At 34.9% G+C, this 22,082-nt stretch overlaps 1 protein-coding gene across 26 annotated transcripts in view; it reads right to left on the bottom strand.

The window, feature by feature from the left end:
• Positions 1-22,082, bottom strand: part of MGA (MAX dimerization protein MGA) — a 157,714-nt gene that overhangs the window by 35,250 nt on the left and 100,382 nt on the right. For all 26 annotated transcript variants that reach the window (XM_045201199.2, XM_045201201.2, XM_045201200.3 and 23 more), the window contains exons 6-9: positions 21,122-21,253; positions 20,796-20,900; positions 18,988-19,652; positions 17,516-17,861 (exon numbers count right to left, since the gene is read on the bottom strand). In XM_045201199.2, the coding sequence (XP_045057134.1) occupies positions 17,516-17,861; positions 18,988-19,652; positions 20,796-20,900; positions 21,122-21,253 (1,248 nt within the window). The remainder of the gene's footprint in view (positions 1-17,515; positions 17,862-18,987; positions 19,653-20,795; positions 20,901-21,121; positions 21,254-22,082) is intronic.

Below are 22,082 nucleotides of genomic sequence, written 5' to 3'. Positions count from 1 at the left end.
GTATTCAAAACATAGCCTAATTCAGTATAGGAGCCAAAATATATCAATAGAAAAGCACTGAAACCCAACTGAGATGTATTCATACTATCAAGAAGTTCTACACAAAGGAAAACAAATAGAGAATCTAGGGTAAAAGGCTTTATTCTTTAAGCAAACTGCCCAACCCAGAAAGAAAACAGCTACAGAGAAACAAACATCGTTTTGTTTTGTTTTTTTTTTTTAAAGATTTTATTTATTTATTTTTAGACAGGGGAAGGGAGTGACAAAGATAGAGACACATCTATGTTTGGTTGCCTCTCTCGCACTCCCAACTGGGGACCTAGGGACTCGAACCACTGACCCTGTGGTTCTCAGGCCAGTGCTCAATCCACTGTGCCACGCCAGCCAGCGCCAAACACTGTATTTTAATAGTCAATCCTGAGAGAGTACGATGCAGCTGGTTCTAAGCCAAAGATCCAAACTCTTTGCCTAAAGTCACAAAAATGTGACTGAGCAGCATTTGCACTTAATTCAAATAATTTCTCATAACAAAAGAGAATCCAATCTGCTACCTGATTTTGTAAGAAGTATATCCGCTCTGAACATTAAGGCCCTACTAGTAAAAGACTTTGTCTTTAAAAGGCTCGTACAGTTGACAACATTCAGAGCATAACCACAAAATGTTGAATAAAAGCTTAAAGATTTAAAATAGGAAGATAAAAACCTTCAGAGCTAGAAAGAGATTGAGCGAATTTCTTTGCTAGTTATCAGTCTCTGTTATCCAACTTTCACAACCTCGCTCATTTATCATACTTCAGAAAGGCTGCATCTAAGACCCCAGTGTTCATTCATGTATAAATATTTGAATGTTTACTATGTATCAGACTTTGTAGATATAGTAATGAACAAAATTGATTAAAAAAATTCTTTGCCTTCATGGAGCTGGGATAAAGAGGGCAAGACAGGCAATAAACAAGATAATTTTTAAAAATATATTGTATTGTGGTAAGTGCATATGAGAAAAAGCAAAGCAGAAGAGAAAAGAAATAAGTATGTAGAGTGAGTATGCATGAACATGTATTTTGAGGGGGGGTGCTGCAATTTTTAAAAAGGTAACAGGGAATGTGCTTACAATAAAGGTGGTACTACCTCTCATTTGGTAAAAAACTTGACTGTCTAGTGTTGCTAATTATTTCATACACATTAATTCTATTACAAAAATAAAAGTGCCTGCAGGGCAAGCATTATTGTCTTTGACCTCTCAATCATCTTTCAAAGATTTTTATACCTCAATAAGCTAAGGACTGTACTAAGTAAAGGTCCCTTTTCATCTTTTTCTTTTGACAGTAGAAAATACTTGGTACAGTACTTAAGAAAACCTCTTAAAATGTTTTAAAATGTCTTAATCCCTCATAGAGAATCAAGACTAAAATTTCAGCTGTGGGTAAATGGTGATTCCATAAGTAGGAAAATTCATAAAAGGAGCTAAGAGAGAAAGAGTCCAGTTATGTTAGTATGTGCAAGACTGAAGTGACAGTCAACATAATCAAATAGGGTAAGCAATAAACACCAGGACTGTCATTGCCAGAGACTCCTAAGAAACCCTAACAATGGACAGACCACAAGGGCAAGAACAACAGACACTGGGAACTATGGAGTCTGAGGAAGAGACTGAAGAAAGGCAAACAGACCCTAAGGGACATCATCAAGCAAACCAATATACACAACATGGGAGTTTCGAAAGGAGAAAGAAACAAGAGTATTTGAAAAAATAATGGCTGAAAACTTCTCAAATTTGCAGAAAGACATGAACAAATATCCAAGAAAACCAACAAATGCCAAGTAAAATGAATTCAAAAGAGACCCACACTGAAATACTTTATCCTCATACTTTCAAAAAACACAAAAAGAGAATCCTGAAAGCACCAAGATAAAAACAAATCATCATATACTAGGGATCCTCAATAAAAATGAGCAGAACTCATCAAAAACTTTGGAGGCCAGCACATTTGTGGGCTGATATATTCAAAGTGCAGAGAGAGAGAGAAAAAAAAAATATCCAGCAAGAATCCTGTATCAGGCTAAATTGTCCATCAAGAGTAAGGGAGATCCCACCGTTTGCAACAGCATGGATAGAAATGGAGAGCATTATGCTAAGTGAAATAAGCCAGGTGGTGAGGGACAAATACCATATGATCTCACCTTTAACTGGCACATAATCAACAAAAGAAAAAAGCAAACAAAATATAACCAGAGACATTGAAATTAAGAACAATCTAACAATAGCCAGAGGGAAGGAGGGGAGGGGAAAATGGGCAGAAGGGTTTTCAGGGACTACTATAAAGGACACATGGACAAAACCAAGGGAGAGGTGGAAGCAAGGGAGGGAGGTGGGTTTGGCTGGGGTGGCGGGAAGAGATGGGGGGGAAATGCAGACAATTGTAACTGAACAACAATAAAATAATTTTAAAAAAATTAAACAGAAGTTCACCCTAAAAAAAACAGAGTAAGGGAGAAATTAAGAAATTTACACATGAACAAAAGGTAATGGAGTTTGTGACCACTAAAACTGTCCCCAAAATATTCTTAAGGAATTTCTCCAAAATGCAATGAGGAGACACTAGACAATAACTCAAAGCCATATGGAAAAAATAAAGATCTCACTAAAGGTAAACACATGGCGAGTATAAAAGCAGGTTCTGTTATAATAATGGCTTTTAACTGAACTTTTTGTGTTCTACAGGATTTAAAGGACTAATACATCAAATGAAAATAAAAACCAATTATTAGTGTGAAAGCTAATGTTACTACAACTCTGCATTGTCATTCCAAAGTTTGTTTTCTACACAACTTACAATACTAAATGCATTTTTAAAAATTATTAGTGTATACCTGGGGGTATACAAAGTATAAAGATGTAATACCATGATATCAACAACTGAACAGGGTGAGGACAGAAGTATAAAAGAACACAGTTTTTGTATGTTACTGAAGTTAAGGTGGTGAAAATTCATATTACTATTATAACTTTAGGATGTTAAATGTAATCTTAAGGTAAACACCAAGAAAATAGCTATACAATATACATTTTTAAAAATGAGAAATTTAAACATTTCACTATAAAATATGAACCAAACACAAAGAGAGACAGTAACACAGGAAATAAGGAACAAAAAAAGCTACAAGGCATACATATAGAAAACAAGAAGTGCTATGACAGAAGTCTCAACTCTCTCCTTATCAGTAATTCCCTTAAATGTACACAGATTAAATTCTCCCATCAAAAGACAGACTGGCAAAATTGTTAAAAAAAAACAAATGGTCAAATTATGTCCTGTCAACAAGAGACTGATGTGTGATCCAAAGACACAAGTTGAAAGTGAAAGAGTAGAAGATATTCCATACAAATAATAACCAAAAAAGAGCAGGGGTGACTTTACTAATATCAGACAAAATAAACATTAAATCAAAAAGGTTGCAAGAGACAAAAAGGACATTATATATTAATAAAAGTCTCTATATATCCAGAAGAAAAACAATTATAAACATTTATACACCTAATGGCAGACCATCGAAATATGAAGAAATACTGACAGAACTGAAGGAAGAAATACACAGATCTACAATGGAAGAAACAGACTTCAACACTCCATTCACGATAATGGATGGAACAAATCAGTCAGAAGAAAATAGAGGACTTAAGCAACCCAGAAATTGACTAGACCTAATAGGCATTTGCAGGACACTCTACTCAACAACGGAATACACATTCATTTCAACAGACATGGAACATTTTCCAGGACAGACCATACAGTGCACCACAGTTTAATTCTCAACAAATTTTAACACATAGATACCACACAAATTATCTTCTCTGAGTAGAAATCAACCAAAGAAAACTGAAAAATTCTTAAAACTGTGGAAATTAACACACTTTTAAAAAAGCCAATGGTTCAAAGAAGAAATGACAATGGAAATTAGAAGATAGAGACAAATGAAAATGTAAACAAAACTTATGGACACAGCAAGAGCATAACAACAGGGAAAATTTATAGCTATAATTGTTTACATTAAAAAACAGGAGCCCTGACTGGGTGGCTCAGCTGGTTGGAATGTCATCCCAAACACCAAAAAGTTGCAGGTTTGATCCCCACTCAGGGCATACACCTAGGTTGCGGGTTCAATCACCAGTCGGGGTGCAGGAGGCAACTGATCGATGTTTCTCTCTCTCTCCCCCTTCCTATTGCTCTAAAATTAATAAACATATCCTCAGGTGAGGATTAAAAAAAAAAAGTACTGTAAACTGTAGCCCCACAAGTTGGAAAAACTAGATGAAACAAATTCTTAGAAACAAAACCTGCCAAGACTAAATCACAAAAAAATAACCAGTCTGAATAGACCTAAAATGTGTAAAGTGATTGAATCAGTAATCAAAAATCTCTCCACAAAAAAAGCCCTTAGCCTGACAGCCTCTCTGATGAATTCTACCAAATATTACAGTAAGGACTAATCAATCCTTCTCAAACTTTTCCCAAAAATTGAAGAAAAGTTTACACTTCCCAACTCATCCTATGAGGCCAACGTTACTCTGATAGCAAAGTCAGACTAAGACACTACGAAAAGAAAACTACAGGCCAGTATCTCTTATGAACACTGATGCAAAATCTTCACCAAAATACTAGCAAACAGAATTCAGCAACATTTAAAAGATTAGACATCATAACCAAGTGAGATTTAGTCCTAGAATGCAAGGATGGTTCAACATGCAAAAAAAAAATATCAGTATAATACTCCGTATCAACAGATGAAGGTAAAAAACACATGATCATCTCAATTAATGCAGAAAAAGATTTTGATGAAATTCAACAACCTTTCATGACAAAAACATTCTACAAACTAAGCACAGACAGAAACTAACTCAACATAATGAGCCACATATGAAAAACCCAAAGTGAACATAATGGTGAAAGGCTGTAAGCTTTTCCCTTAAGATCAAGAAAAAGGCAAAGAGAACCACTTTCACTACTTCTTATCAACATTTTACAGGATGTTCTCTGGCCAGAGAGTTTGGCAATAAAAAGAAATAAAATACATCCAAATTGGAAATGAAGAAGCAAAATTATCTTTTTTGTGATGATATAATCTTATATGCAGAAAATCCTTAAGATTCCACAAATAAATAAATCTGTGGGAATAAATGAATTCAGCAAAGTAGCAGGATACAAAGGCAGCACAGAAAAATCAGTTACATTTCTATACAAGAACCATACACAATATGAAAAGGAAGTTACAAAACAATTTCATTCACAGTAACAAAAAAAAAATCCCTTAGGAATTAACAAAAAAAGTAAAGGCTTTTACAATTAAAACTATGAAACATTTTCCCTGACTGGTGTGGCTCAGTGGATTGAGTGCCAGCCTGTGAACCAAAGGGTTGCCGGTTCGGTTCCCAGTCATTCAAAGTCATGAAAGGCAAGGACCCCCACCCAAGATTATTCTATCCAGCAAAGCTATCATTTAGAATGGAATGGTAGATAAAGTGCTTCCCAGATAAGGTCATGTTAAAGGAGTTCATCATCACAGAGCCATTATTATATGAAATGTTAAAGGGACTTATCTAAGAAAAAGAAAATAAAAAATGTGAACAGTAAAATGACAAGAAACTCACAACTATCAACACCTGAACCTAAAACAAAAACAAACTAAGCAAACAACCAGAACAGGAACAGAATCACAGAAATGGAGATCACAGTGGGGAGAGAGAGGGGGGAGAATGGGAGAAAAGGTACAGGGAATAAGTAGCATAAATGGTAGGTACAAAATAGACGGGGAAAGGTTAAAAATAGCATGGGAAATGGAGAACCCAAAGATCTTATATGTACCACCCATGGACATGAACTAAGGCTGGGGAATGCTGGTGGGAGAGGGGGTGCAGGGTGGAGGGGAATAAAGGGGAGAAAAATAGGACAACTGTAATAGCATAATTAATAAAATATATATATAAAAAGGACAAAATAAGTGTTGGTGACAAAGTGGAAAAATTAAAACCCTTGTGTACTGTTAGTAGAAATATAAAATGGTCCAGATGCTGTGGAAAACAATATGGCAATTCCTTAAAAAATTAAAAATAGAATTAGTCATTAATAAATCAACAAACAAGTGCTGGTGAGGATGTGGAGAAAGAGGGACCCTTTTGCACTGTTGGTGGGAATAAAGATTGATGCAACCACCATGGAAAGTGGTATGGAGTTATCTCCAAAAAATTAAAAATGGATCTGCCTTTTGACCCAGCAATCCCACATCGGGTAATATACCCAAAGGAACCCAAAATATTAACTCAAAAGAACATAAGCACCTCTATGTTCATTGCAGCATTATTTACAATCGCCAAGATATGGAAGCAGCCCAAGTGTCCATCAGTAGATGAGTAGTTAAAAAAAACTATGGGCCCTGGCTGATATGGCTCACTGGATTGAGCACTAGTCTGCAAACAGAAAGGTCACCAGTTCAATACCCAGTCTGGGCATGTGCCTGGGTTTCGGGGCGGGTCCCTAGCTGGGGGCATGCCAGAGGCAACTGATCGATATATCTGTTATACATTAATGTTTCGCTCTCTTTCTCCCTCCCTTCCCATTTCTCTAAAGGTAAATAAATAAAATCTTAAGGAAAACAAAAACATTATGGGATATTCACATAGTGAAATATTACTCAGCCATAAAAAAGAAAATTTTACCCTTTGCAACAGTATGGATGGAACTGGAGAACATTATGCTGAGTGAAATAAGCCAGTCAGAGAAAGGTAAATACCATTTGATTTCACTCACATGTGGAATCTAATGAACAAAGTGAACAAGCAAAATAGACAGATTCATAGATAGAGAGCAGGATGACAGGTAAGGGGAGAGGGAGAGAGTGAAGAGATTGGGTAAAAAGGAAAAAGGGGTATAAAGGGACTAAATGATAATGGGGAAAAATAAAAAATATTTTCAAAAAGATGAACATTGAGAATTAAAAAACAAAGAATTAGCATATGATCCAGAAATTCCACTTTTGGATAGATACACAAAAAAACTAAAAGCAGAGTCTCAAAGAGATACTGTACACCATTGTTCATAACATTATTCACTATAGTTAAAACAAGGAAGCATGCCAAGTGTCTATCAACATATGAATAGATAAAATATGGTATATTCATAAAATGGAGTATTATTCAGCCTTGAAAAGGAAGGATATTCTGTGATATCTGCAACATGGATAAATCTTGAGGACATTATATTAAGCCAAATAAGCCAGCCACCAAAAGACTAATATTGTATGATTCCACTCATATAAAGTACTTAAAGTAGTCAAAATCATAAAGACAGAAAGTACAAGGGTGGTTGCCAGGGGATGGGGGATTGGGATGGGGAGTTACTGTTTAATGGGTATAAAGTTTCAGCTTTACAAAATTAAGAAAATTATGGAGACAGATGGAGGTGATGTTTGTTGTACAAGAATGTCAATGTATTTAATACCAAGGAACTGTGCACTTAAAAATGGCTAAGATGATAAATCTTAAATGTATTTTATTTTTCAATAAAAATTTCAAAGAATGAATGTTGTATTGTCATCTTTACACCATTCACTGACATAAAATTTCTCTTCCTTAATCTGGTAATATGGCAAATTATATATTCATATCTAAACCAAACTTATAGCCTTGTCATATATTATCTTTTTTTATATACACATTTTACACATATAGACACCTTTACTAATTTTAATATTATAGATTTAGAACATGGATTTTAAAAGTCATCTAAAACTTCAATATCCAGAGGTTAATCACTTATAAAAACTTAGCATGATTTCCTATTTGAAAAATGTACAAATATATCCTGGTAATATTGGAATAGCATGGTACATGTTTGATGAGTTTTGACATACACATACCCCAGTGAAACCATCACTACAATTAAGATAGTGAAGGTCCAAGAGTCCTTGTAACTGTAATTGGATTACCTCTTTGTCTCTCTCTCTCTGCCCCCAACTTCTATCCCAACCCTTGTCCAAATAACCACTGATCTATGTATTAGTTTGTATTTAATTTTTTTATGTAATGGAATAAAAATATTAACTTTTGGGGTGAGGGGGAGATCTGGCTGCTCTCACTCAGCATTATTATCCTGAGATTTATCCATGTTGCCAAGTGTATAGTTTGTTTCGTTGCATTGCTGAGTATTATTCCATTGTTTTTATCTATCCCAAATTCCTTAATCAGTATACTCACCTGTTGATGGACCTGGGTTGTTTCCAATTTTCTTGCTATTACAAATACAGCTGCTATAAACACCCACATACAAGGCTTTATGGTGATATACACTTTCATTTCTACTGAAGTAATTACACAGATATGAAATAACTAGGTTGTATGTATGGCAGATATATTTTTAACATTTTAAGAAACTATCACATTGTTTTCCAAAGTGACTACCATTTTACATTCCTACCACCTATGAGCATTCCAGTTGCTCTATATTCTCACCAGCATTTGGTATGGTCAGCCTTCTTAATTATAGCCATTTAGTGGTATACAATGTGTCTTTGTGGAATCAAAAGAGCATTTCCCTAAGGACTACTGATGATAACCATCTTTTCATGTGCTTATCTGCTGACTTATACAGGGTGGGAAAAAAGTAGGTTTGCAGTTGTAATTACATGAAAGTCTATTCTTGTATTAATTATTATATTATTTTCCATATGAACAACTGTAACCCTACTTTTGCCTCACCCTGTATCTAACATGGTGAAGTGTCTTTTACTTTTCTGTCCATTTTCTAAATTATGTTGACTGCCTTCTGAGTTTTAAATATCCTTAATAAGTTTTAAGAATTTATTTTTTATTAAAATACAAATCCTGCTCTGGCTGGTGTGGTTCAGTGGACTGAGCATCGGTCTGCAAATCAAAGGGTCAACACTTCAATTCCTGGTCAGGGCACATGCCTGGGTTGCAGGCCAGATCCCCGGATGGGGGCGTGCGAGAGGCGACTGATCAATGTTTCTCTTGCACATCGATGTTTCTCTCCCTATCTTTCTCCCTCCCTTCCCCTCTCTAAAAAAATAAAATATTTAAGATGACAATAAGATACAACACAATACAATAAAATACAAGTCCTATGTTGGATGTGTATTTTGTGAGTACTTCTAGTCTGTGACTTGTCTTTTCATTTTCTTAACAGATCTTTTGAAGAGCAAGTTTTTAATTTTGAGAAGTTCAATTTTATTGCTTTTTTGCATTTATAATTCATGCTTTTGAATTTAAAAAATATTTTTAAAATCCTATTTTAAAAAACCTTTATGAGCCACAAGGTCACAAAGGATTGTTTCTTGTATTTTCTCCTAGATATTTTATACTTTAAGCACTTACATTTAATCTATGGTATCATGTATAAAGATATGGAGTAACAGAAAAGGTTCACTTTTTTTTTTTTTTTAATCCTCACCCAATGACATTTTTTCATTCCTTTTTAGAGACAGGAAAGGGAGACAGAGAGAAACACTGATGCAAGACAGAAGCATCAGTTGGTTGTCTACCATACGCACCAGTCTAGGGGTCGTACAGGCCCAGACCAGGTACCAAACTCGCAACCTAGGTGTGTGCCCTAACCAGGAATTGAGCTTTTCAGTTACAAGAGGGTGCCCCCAAACAAGCCATACCAGCCAGGGCTCAAGGTTCACCTACCGCTGGAGGAGGAGGGAGGTGTCTACAGCTATCCAACTGCTCCAGATCCATTTGTTGAAAAGATGTTTTCTCATTGAACTACCTTGGAATTGTGTCAAAAATTAATTGGTTCTGTGTGTGTGTGTACTTCTGAACTCCCTATTCTGTTCCACTGATCTATATGTCTTTCTTTATCCCAATTATTTCAACTTTACAGTAAATCTTAAAACCAGGTAGTGTTAAGTCTACCAACTATGTTCTTTTTTTATCAGTTATTTATCAAAGAACTACCTTAAGTCCTTCGCTTTCCATATAAATTTTTCAAACTACCTGCCAATTTCTACACAAAAAAAAGCCTGCTGGGATCTTACTAACAGAATCTTCTAATGAATGAAGCAAGTATCTCCCTCCACTTACCTAGATCTTTTAAAAGTACTCTTAACAAAAAACAGTGAAAAAAAAGTACTCAGTAACATTTTACAGTTTTTAGTATAAAGGCCCTATGCAACTTTCATCAAATTTACCCATTAAGTGTTTCCTTTCTTTGGATGCTGTTTCAGTGATTTTTTTTTTCAATTTCCAATTATTCAGTGGCATATATACAAACATACTGTACACTGACATTATTGCACTGTATAACCTCACTAAACTAACAACTCTAATAGTTTTGTAGATGTCTTAGAATTTTTCCTATGAATAAAGCCAATTTTACATCTTCCTTTCCAATCTGGATGCATTCTCTTTTTCATGTCTTAGTGCACTGGCTAAGACCCCCACAATGATGTAAAACAGACATGATAATAGAAGACATTATTAGTCTTTGGAGGAAAAGTACTCAGCCTCTCACCATTAATATGTTGGTTGTAGAATCTTCTGTAGATGCTATTTATCAGGTTGAAAGTTTCCTTCCATTCCTAGTGTGCTAAAATTTCTTACCAGAAATAAATTTTGTCAAATTTTTTAAATATTTATTTAAGTCTGCTATGATAATGGTGATCTACTACAGTATTTTCAAATGTGCAATCAACCTTGCATGGCTGGGACAAATCCCACTTGGTCATATCCCTTAAATGTGGTCTTGATTTAATAAATTTTTATCTATAAATTTTACATATGTTCATGAGGAATATTGCTCTCCACTTTTCTTGTAATTGCCTTTTCTGGTTTAAGTATCCGGTAACACTAGTCTCACAGAATGAAACCACTTTATAAAAGCATTTGTGTAGCCCTGGCCAGTGTGGCTCAGTTGGTTGGAGTATCGTTCCATAAACCAAAAGGTCACGGGTTCGACTGCTGGTCAGGGCACATGCCTAGGTCGTTGGTTAAGTCCTTGGTCAAGGTATGTATGAGAGGCAACCGATTGATGTTTCTCTTTCACATTGATGTTTTTCTCCCTCTGTATCTTCCTCCCTCCCTCTCTCTCTAAAATAAGTCAGCATGTCCTCAGGTAAGGATTTAAAAAAAGCATTTGTATACAACAGGTATTATTTTTTTCCTACATGTAATGTAGAATTCACCAGTGAGGCCATCTGAACCTGGAATCATTATTGTGAGGATTTTCACAAGTTCATAAATATATTATTAGGCAGTTATTTATTTCTTGAGCTCAGATGCTTTGTGTTTTTCAAAGAATTTGCTCATTTCATCTAAGTTGTCCAATTTGTTGGCGTAAAGTTGTATATAACATTCCCTTATCATCATTTTAATATCTGCAGTAAGGTCACTTCTCATTCTTGGTATCAGTACTTTGTGTGGTCTCCTTTAATCCTAATTGGTCTAACTATAGATATAAATTTAACTGATATTCTCTTTACATAGTTAACTTATAGATATATATCTCCAACAAATCTCTAATTGGTCTAACATAGTTAACTTATAGATATATATCGCCAACAAATCTCTAACTGGGCTAAGAAAGCAGGAATGCCAGATTTTTATCCTTTCTCTTGGTACCACAAACAGCAGCTAAGCACAGTGTCTTTATACCATCAGCAGTAATATTTTGACAAATGAGAGTAAACAAGTGGTAAGAGTGAAGGCCAAATTTCAGAAACCACCCCTTACACAGTAGCAAAAAAAAAAAAAAGACCTAGAAGTCAGAAAAGCTTGAGTTCAAATTCCTACCACTCACTGTAAGTGTTCCATATTTTTTAAAGGACACATGGACAAACAAAAGGAGGTAGGTTCAAGGGTGGGAGGTGGGGATGGATGGGGTGGGGGGGGGTATAGTTGAGTGAAAATGGAGACAACTGTACTTGAACAACAATAAAAAAATAAAGAAAAATATTTAAGTTTAATGCTATAACCAAAAAAAGGGTATTATTAAATGTCTAGATTTCATGCATTGAATTACTAACTTTTATGTTAACTATAAATACATAAATATGGAAATTTCAAAGTATACAAAATGTACATAAAAATGAAAAACTGTACATAAAAATTAAAAGCAAGTTTTCCACCATATTCAGTGTAAAAATTCCCATAAATAACTATTTTTAAACATTTGTGTTTAGTTTTAGTGGTTAACTCAACAATTCTAAGTCAAACACCTCCTCAATTCCATGTTCTGCGGTAACTAAGGACTCAGGATGAGCAAAGATAAGGATATTAAGCATCCTAAACTTGTTCCAGCTCTCAAATACTGTCTCCTATAGCATTACTTTCATATTGTCATGGTTTACAGTACTGATTTCTCTTCTATAATTGTACTTAGATCTTTAGGACTTTGTATATAAATCAATTCTAAAAACCAAAACCCCACCCTGGCTGGTGTGGCTCAGTGGACTGAGCACCGTACTGCAAAACCAAAGGGTCGCCGGTTCAATTCCCAGTCAGGGCACATGCCTGGGATGCAGGCCAGGTCCCCAGTAAGGGCGTGCGAGAGGCAACAACACACTGATGTTTCTCTCCCATTCTTTCTCCCTCCCTTCCCCTCTCTAAAAATAAATAAAATCTTTTATAAAAAAGTTTAAAAAACCAAAAACCCATCAATTTACTTATAAAATTATGCTAATGTGATTAATCCTTGCAGAATCAACTAATGTGAGTGAACACTGACAAGTAAATGTAAATTAATACCATTAAATTGTTCAAATTGTCCAGATGAAACATTTTTTCTCACGCTCTAATTGCTAAAAGTTTTACCAGAAATTTTACTGCTTCAGTTAGACTATAATTTTCCTATATAAATTTTTCCTTCCGATGTTTTTAATTGTTTTTTTCTTATTGATGAGGCAGCACATACCTTCACCAACCATAAATCATCCAGGTTCTTAACCATGGATGATTTCTTCCAGGTTTTAGTTTTTGTCTGCTTATTTTTGGTCTCCCGTACCTATCTGCTCCTTTTATTATTGGGTTGGCCAAATAAGCCCGTTTTTTTCCGAAGTAAAAAAACACATTTTTCATTTTCACCAATAACTTTATTGACTTGGATATTCTGAGTATGTCAGCAACCTCTCACTATTGGCTTCTAGTGGGTAGAGGCCAGGGGGGTTACTAAACATCTTCCAATGCATAAGACAGCCCACACCAAAAAAACTGCCAAAATGTCAATAGTACCAAAAACTTTGCAAAAACACTTTTGACAGGTTCAATCAAGCACAGCACCTTCTCCATATACTGCACAAAATCTTTTTTTGGGTTTCAGTTGGGTTTTTACCTCTTTTGAAATAATAAGCATAATATGCCAAAAATGTTGGGTATTTTCTTCCACCTCAATATTAAAATGGCTGTGCAAAAATTCACCAATTTGGTAAGATTTTAGTAAATGTACGCTGCCTGATATGACAGCTGTCACAATACAATCTAACAAAATTGTTTCAAATGAAGTTAAAGACAACTAAGCACTGCAAGAGCCACTGTATGGAAAAAATATAACAGACTTTTTGGCCAACCCAATCCATAGCAGTCAAAACAAAACTATCACCCCTCCTGTCCTCATTGTTCCCTAACAATACAAGAAAACTGATGCCTCTTGAAGTACAGTATGCCAGACTTTTTTTAATACTGTATTATGCCACTGAAAAAACTAAAAAGTACTTTGCTTTAAATGGAAAAGTGCTGCTACAAGTACAGTATGGGAGTAAACTCAGTGAGAAGACACGTATTTTAGAAACTCACAATCTTCTGAGTTTGAAAAAAGTAAGTAAAACAAAATCTGAATAGACTAATAACTGCCAATAAAATAAAATCAGTAATGAAGAAACTCCCAACAAACCTAAGACCTGGACCAGATGACTTCACATGGGAATTTTAACAAAAATTCTATGATGAATTAACATCTATCCTTCTCAAACTATTCCAAAAAATTGAAGATGAGGGAAGGCTCCCAAGCTCATTTTACAAGGTCCTTATTCCAAAACCAGACAAAGACATTACAAGAAAAGAAAAAATTATAAGCCAATATCCCTGATGAACATAGATACAAAAATCCTCAACAAAATACTGGCAAACTGAATTCAGCAATACATTAAAAAGATCATACACCATAACCAAGTGGGATTTTTTTTCCTGGAATACAAGGTTGGTTCAGTATCAACAAATCAATTAACGAGATATTACCATATTAAAAAATGAATAAAAATCATATAATTGTATCAATAGATGCAGAAAAAGTGACAAAATCCAGAAAACATTTACTATTTAAAAAGACTCAGCAAAGTTGAGATAAAGGAAACTCAACATAATAAAGACCATATATGACAAACCCACAGCTAACATCATACTCAACAATAAAAGGCTGAATGCTTTTTTTAAGATTAAGAAACAAGACAAGTATGTCTGGTTTCAGCATTTTTATTCAACATAGTATTGAAAGACCTAAATACAGCAAACAAACAAGAAGAAATAAAAGGTCATTCAAACTGGAAAGAAGTAAAACTGTCATCATTTGCATAGGACATGACACTATACAGGTTGGGGTGAAAGTATGTTTATAGCCCTGGCCAGCATGGCTCAGTTGATTGGGCATCCTCCCACAAAGCAAAAGGTCTCCAGTTCAATTCCCAGTCAGAGTACATGCCTAAGTGGTAGGCCCAGTTCCCAGGTAGAGGCAACTGATCAATGTTTCCATCTCTCTCTCCCTCCCCTCCCCTCTCTCTAAAAATAAAACAAAATCTTTTTTTAAAAAGTAGGTTTACAACTGTTCACATGGAATATAATACAAGTAATGAATAATAGTACAAGAATAAACTGTGCTTTGTGTACTCACACTGTAAACCTACTTTTGCCCCACCTTGTATGTAATGAACCCTAAAGAGTCCATCAAAAAACTACTAGAATAAAGGAATTCAGTGAAGTAGAAGGCTACAAAATTAATATTCAAAAGTTAGTTGCATTTTTATGTACCAATAACGAACTATGAAAAAAAAAAAATTTTTAAATCCCACTTACAATTGTCTCAAAAAAATAATAAAATACCAATAAATAAATTTAACCAGAGAGGTATAAGACTTGTACTCATAAAATTATAAGGCACTCAAGAAGAAAAAGAAGATACATATAAATGAGCATATAAAGTGTTCATGGATAGGAAGAATCAACATCATTAAAATGTCCATACAACCCAAAGCAATCTACAGATTCATTGAAATCCCTATAAAAATACCAATGGCATTTTTCACAGAACTAGAACAAAATAATCCCAACATTTAGATGAAACAAAAGAAGACCCCAAATACCCAAAAACAATGTTGAGAAACAACAACAAAGTTGGATGCACCACACAATCTGATATCAAACTACACTACAAGGCTATAGTAATCAAAACAGCATGCAATGGCATAAAAAGAGATACATGGATCAATCCACCAGAATAAATAGTCCAGAAATAAACCCACACCTATATGGTCAACTATCTATGACAAAGAAGTCAAGAATGCACAACGGGGTAAAGCCAATCTCTTCAACAAATTAAAAATAGAACTACCATATCACCCAGCAATCCCACTTCTGGATATTTATCTAAAGAAATCTGAAACACCAATTTGAAAAGATATACATATCCACATGTTCACTGAAGCACTGTTTACAATAGCCAAGATATGAAAGCAACCTAAGTGTCCATCAATTGATGACTGGATAAAGAGGCGGTACACATATGCAATGGTATATCACTCAGCAATAAAATATAATGAAATCTCTAATGTGTGACAGCATGGATGACCTAGAGGTTATTTAGCTAACTGAATAAGTCAGAGAGAGAAAAACAAATACCATATGTCATTACTTATATGTAGAATCTAAAAAGCAACCAGACAAAACAGAAACAAGCCTTGCAGACACAGAGAACAAACTGAAGGCTGACGCATGGGAGGGAGTTGGGAGAGATGAATAAAAAAGGGGGAGGGATTAAGAAGTACAAATTGGCAGTTATAAAATAGTCGCAGGGTTATAAAGTACAGCATAGGGAATATAGGCAATAATATTTTAATAACTATATATGGGGTTGGGTGGGTACTAGGTTTATCAGGGTGATCACTTTGTAAGTTATAGAAATGTCTGATCACTATGTTGTACACCTTAAACCAATATAATATTGTATGTCAACTAAATTGAAAAAAATTTTAAATTATTTTTAAATGGCAATTTACAAAAGAAATATAAAATCAATACTAAGATATCAATTTCTGCCTATCGATTTGAATATCCAGTGTTAAGAGTATAGAAGAACTGGCACCTTCTAACTACTGGTAAATATGTGACTATCAACTCTAGCAACATCTATAAATGTCTAAAGTACACTCGGAATTTCACTTTTAATAGCCCATCCAGGACATGGATGTTCATCACTGTACTGTTCATATTAAAGAAAATCCAAAAAGGCTAAATGTCCAACCCAAAAGGACTGTAGTAACATGTCATTAAAGCTAAAATTATAATATAGAACTACACCTGTTGATATGGAAAGTAGAATGTTTTATGATATTAAATTTCCAAAGGTTATGATATATCTATAGTACCCATTGTTATAAAGAATATATGTATGTATGCATAAAAGTGGATTAACAGAAAATCTCAGAACATATAGCAAAATATTAATCATCCACTCTGACTGAAGTAAGTACATGGCAAGCAACAATAGTAAATGTAAATATAAACTGCCAAAGAAAGAGTATTAGTCCCCTAATAAACTAAGAAGAAACTCTTTCCATGGTAATTTTTTTTTACATTAAAACAAACAAAATGATATAGTAGAAAGAAAAAAATCAAGAATGAAATATATACCTTGGCCTACATAATATTTTATCACAAAGGAAAAATAAGCTTTTCAAAAGAGTATAATAATGCTCAACTTAGTTATGCCCATTCTCTGTTCCCAAATCTCCAACCTCCTGGTCTTTGTTGCAAATCTCTTCTTTAAGAAAATAAAATGAATTAGTTAACTTGATTGTAGTTATTTCACAATGTAAACATATGCCAAATCATCATGTTGTATACTTTAATTATGTACAATTTTATTTGTCAATTATAGTTCAATATAGCTGGGGGTTGGGGAAGGTGATGAACTCAGGGAAGAAAGACAGAAAAATAGATGGAAGTTTTAAAGGCATTCTGGAAGTCCACATAAGAGAGAATGTTTCAAAATTCAAATTTAGCACAAAAAAGCCATCTTCAAAAGACCATTTCAATTTCCATTGAAAAAAGTCATGGAGGGGTGCATACCTGCCATACAGAAAGGGCATTTAAGGATAGTTAAAATTTCTCAAAATTCTTCTTATATCATAGATCAGGATTGAAGTAAGAAATAGTATTCCTATTCTGAACAAGTTTTCAAATAACCACACTTTCCTAAAAAATAAATCTATACTGTTTTAAGTTTCAATTAATACTCACTGTACTCCAGCTTCTTTCTCTTCTTTTTCTCTTTCAATTGTTCTTCCTCTTCCCTGACTCCCTCTTCTTCCTCTCTCTGCTCGTCTCCCAAAGTATCATAACATACTGCATCACGATGAGCAGCCTTCCTCTGGAAATGCTTAGTTTTGGATCCCCCTTTAACAAGTACAACTTTTCTTTTCAAACAAGTGCAGCCAAACATGCAGTCAGGTCTGCGGCAGTGAGCAGGCTGGCGCTTCTCCAAAGCTAGACTGGAACATATGCAACCCAATCGACAGAAGTCATTGTTGCACGGAGGGGCTCGTTTCCTTATGATTGTGTGGATGGGTTTAGTTTTGAGAGATGCCTAAAGTGCAAACAGAAAATTGTAAATCTACTAAATCATCCCCTACCACCACCAACAACCTACAGTCATATGTTGGTCTGCCTTCTCAGAATCTGAGCACTCAGTAGCATAGGATTAGGGCAGATTCAAATGACGTAACATGAAAATAAGTAACCAGGACCCTGAGCAATTTCCCATTCTAACACATAGCAGAGGCAAGCAACAGAATATTTTAATTAATTATGAGCTACAATATCAACAAAGATAAATTTATTCTCAACAGAAAGCACACATAATATTCTAGGGTAGAGGTTGACAACTTAAAGCCCAAGGATCAAATGCAGCCTGTTTCATAAATAAAGTTTCATTGGAACACAGCCAGGCTCATTCCTAACGTCTATGGCATTACAACAACAGGGCTGAGAAACTACAACAGAGTGCATGGCCCACAAAACCTAAATATTTACTGTGCTTTATAGAAACAGATTGCCGATCCCTGCTCTGTAGTAATTAAAAAAGGGAACAACAACAAATACATGCATAAAAGTCTTTAGGAAAGATTAATTATAAAGAACACTTCTCTACTTAGTCCCAATATCTAATGATCTTTAGCTCTAGAATTCAGTTACAGAATTTAAAAATGGGAGATAAGGTATAGGAAGTTCATGACAAAAAAATTATTCTCATTTTGTTGTGTCACTTCCCATCACTACAGGCTGCTAGGGTAGGTGAAGCAATAATAAATGAAAAGCCTTAATATAAAATTTGAAAAGACAGAAGGTTTTTCTCCACAGGTTTATAATTTTTTTGGATTTGGGGGGATTTAGTTCCTTTTAAGCAGAACTTGCAAATCTGTTTTAACAAGATCAGCAAATGTTCTTGCCCACATACTAGAGAATGGCCAGCTGCTTTTAAACAGAATAAGAATATTACTCAAACACACACGTACTGTTGCCCTCTGCAGCAGGAGGAATCTACTACATTTAGGTATCTCGTTGATAAAGAACAAATGTGAAAGACATCTCCTTAGTTGTCACTAACGTAAGTAAATGCCCAATTCTTTTGCTCAAAAACCTCATTCCCTTTTCTCCTCACTAATTCAATTCTTTCTAGACAAGAATATCCTTCTGGAAAACAAGATACTTACTTGAGCCGTAAGCAGAGTTGTTAAAGATACATCTGCTCGCTCTTCGGTGATATAGGTCCTTGGTTTTCCTTCCCAAAGTGCACAGTCTTCCAAGTCCATTAGCTTCACTTGAGATTTAGATAAGCCTGGAGGGCGAGTCCCCTGTTGCTGCTGCTGTTGCTGCTGCTGGTGGTGTGCCTGCCGCAAACTAATTTGCTTTGGAAATGCGTTTTCATCTAAAGCTGGCACAACAAAGTTATTCACCTGATTTTCTGAGATGGTGCTACAATTCTTGGTAACCTTATCTGCTGGAACAGTATGAGTGTGTTTCTGCTTTGGTGAAACAGGGTATGGTAAAATGGATTTATAAGATGATTTAGTTCGGCCACTGAAAGTTGCCTGTTTGTTTTGAGACTTTGCCTTTCGAGAGGCAGGGGGTACAGAATGAGGCTTCAAAGAGTAAGAGGTAGAAGGGGAAATGGTAGACTGCTTCTTTAGTACACTATCAAGTGTTCGTACATAGCTGGTACTCTTAGTGGGAAGCTGGTATACCACAGGAGATGTGGGAGCATTAGAAGAGAAACCCATGCTTGTTTCCATCAGCTTGCCTTCATTTTCCAAGTACTCATCCAGCTTATCACTACAGAAAGCAGAACGGTTTTTCAGTGGACCTTCTGAATTTCCGCCTAGAAATAAGGAGACACAGATACTTAAAAAAAAATCTAGGACAGATCTTCAGATCTCTTAAAAAAAATACACTAAAAAAGCCAGGATTCCCCTCCTCAAAAGAAAACTAAGAAATTAAATATCATACACTAGTTACATTAAAATTAATTCTCTAAAATTATCTCATTACATATATTTAGCATTAGTTTTAGAGAAGTTCTAACAGTAACAACACCAAGGTAAGAGTTTCAATCTTTGACAATTTATGTTAGCACACAGACCATATTTAAGTAAAAATTTAAGAACAAAAAAAAATATTTAAATCTCACGTCAATAGAATGCAAAGAGATTTTTAAATTATTTTTTATTTTATTAAATTTATTAGGCTGACATTGGTTAATAGGGTCATATAGGTTTCAAATGTACATTTCTATGATACATGATCTGTACATTGCATTATGTGCCCACCACCAAGTCAAATCATCTTCTATTACCATATATTTGGCACCCTTTACCCTTTACTACCCCCACACTTGCCAAAATATTACTTAAGAGATTGCAGTACCTGGACTACAATGTAAAATGCAAGGGAAGGGGTAAGGCTCAAAAAGAAAAGTGTAAGATTTTGTTTTTAAAGAGTGAAAAAGCCAAGTTTAATAGAGAGACACTATTATCACAAAGATTCAAAGATGAGAAAAACAATTTAGACAAATAATAAAGTTATCTGGTTAGAGTGTAACCTGCCAACAAGTACAGTAAAAATGGAAATACACTAAGAAAAGAAGACCAATAGAGTACAGTCAGAATACTTGGATTAGAAGTTTGCTTTGAAGTATACTGCTATCAGGAATCACTTTACACTATGAAGTATACTATTCTGAAATAATGCTTGAGAATGATGCTTTTTATAACCATAGGAATAAGAGAAAGAGCGAGCAGTTTTCAAAGGCTGCAGGAATAATTTAAGCCTGACATGGTTAGGGACTGAACCCAAGACCCCCTACGGCTATGAGAAGACAAGGAATAAACAAGTATCAGCAAGACAATTTTCATTTTATTTAAAAACATGAAGAGATGAAGAAAAACAACTAAGATTTACTTTTACCAAAGGCTATAGTCACATTTCAGAGCATATTTAAAATCTTTTTAAAAAGCCAATTTACCTTCATTTCTGGATGCAGAAGCACCATGAAACTTTCCCCTCCATCCCTTGATCTTGGTGAAGTCATTGGTCTTTCCTGTTCTGGAAACAAAGGAAAATCCAGCATCTATAAAAGAAAAAGTAAAAGAGATGACTAAAATCCTAGCAAGCCAATATTTAGTATCAAATTCATTACTAAGACTTTGTCTGAAATGTATAAATCATTAAGACTATGCCACTAGATAAAGGATATACCCTAAACTATCCTAAACATACTTTGTCTCTATCAAGGGTAGCTTTTTATCTATATCACAAGGTTCTCTGACTTCATAAATGCTATGTACTCACCAGGAGAAGCAGGGTTGGTTCCTGTAAGGTTCCAGAAAGGAAAGCTAGTGGCTGGAGGCAAAGGCAGCTGTACTCCCAAGTATTTAAGATCAATGCTCATTGTTGGATCCACTGAATTCAATTTTAAGCCCACTACAAGAAAAAGGGACCACAAATCATATTGGAGTTTTTAATCTTTGGTTGGGAGGAGGGAGACAGTGGAGAGCAAAATGATGAAATAAAAATTTTAAATGGCAGAGAGACTTTAAGATGACCCCATGATACTCCCCCTCTTGGTATTTATTACATATTCATGTATTCCTCCCTGAGTGTGGGTGGGGCCTATGATTTCTTTCTAAGAAATGGAATGTGGTAAAAGGAATGAGATAAGACACGATTTATATGTATGTAACAATGTTAAGAATAAATGTATTGCCCATCTTGCTAGGGCTGCAAGGATACAAATTTTGCCAACAATCCTAGGGAAACTAGAAAACATACCTCCCCCCACAGTCAAGCCTCTAATGAGAAGCCAGGCCTGACATTTTGATGATAAATCTTGTGAGACCCTAAGCAAAGGACCCTGTTAAGCCATGCCCAGACTTCTGACCCACTAAAACTGTGAGACAACAAATATATTGTTTTAAGGTGCTAACTTTATAGTAATTTATTAAGTAGCAATAGATAACTAATAAACATAGCAGAATTCAGACTTTTTGTGCTTTTAACCTTTTGTGTTCCAGAGACTTTCTAGGACCTCCAGTACAAACATGCCATAGACTGAGCTTATGCCCTGCTTATGACTACTAATTCTCTAGTTATTATTTATGATATTTATGATTAATTGGATATAAAAATAGTATGACTTATTTGCAGGTTAACAGGTAATCTTTTGGAAAGTATTTACATATACTTTTACTTTTTGTGCTTAACAATTTACATCTGAGATGTCTGTGTTGACAGATATCTCTCTCAATGATTT

Source organism: Desmodus rotundus, chromosome 7, assembly GCF_022682495.2.
Source record: "Desmodus rotundus isolate HL8 chromosome 7, HLdesRot8A.1, whole genome shotgun sequence".
Lineage (NCBI taxonomy): Eukaryota > Metazoa > Chordata > Mammalia > Chiroptera > Phyllostomidae > Desmodus > Desmodus rotundus.
This window is presented reverse-complemented; position numbering and strand designations above follow the sequence as displayed.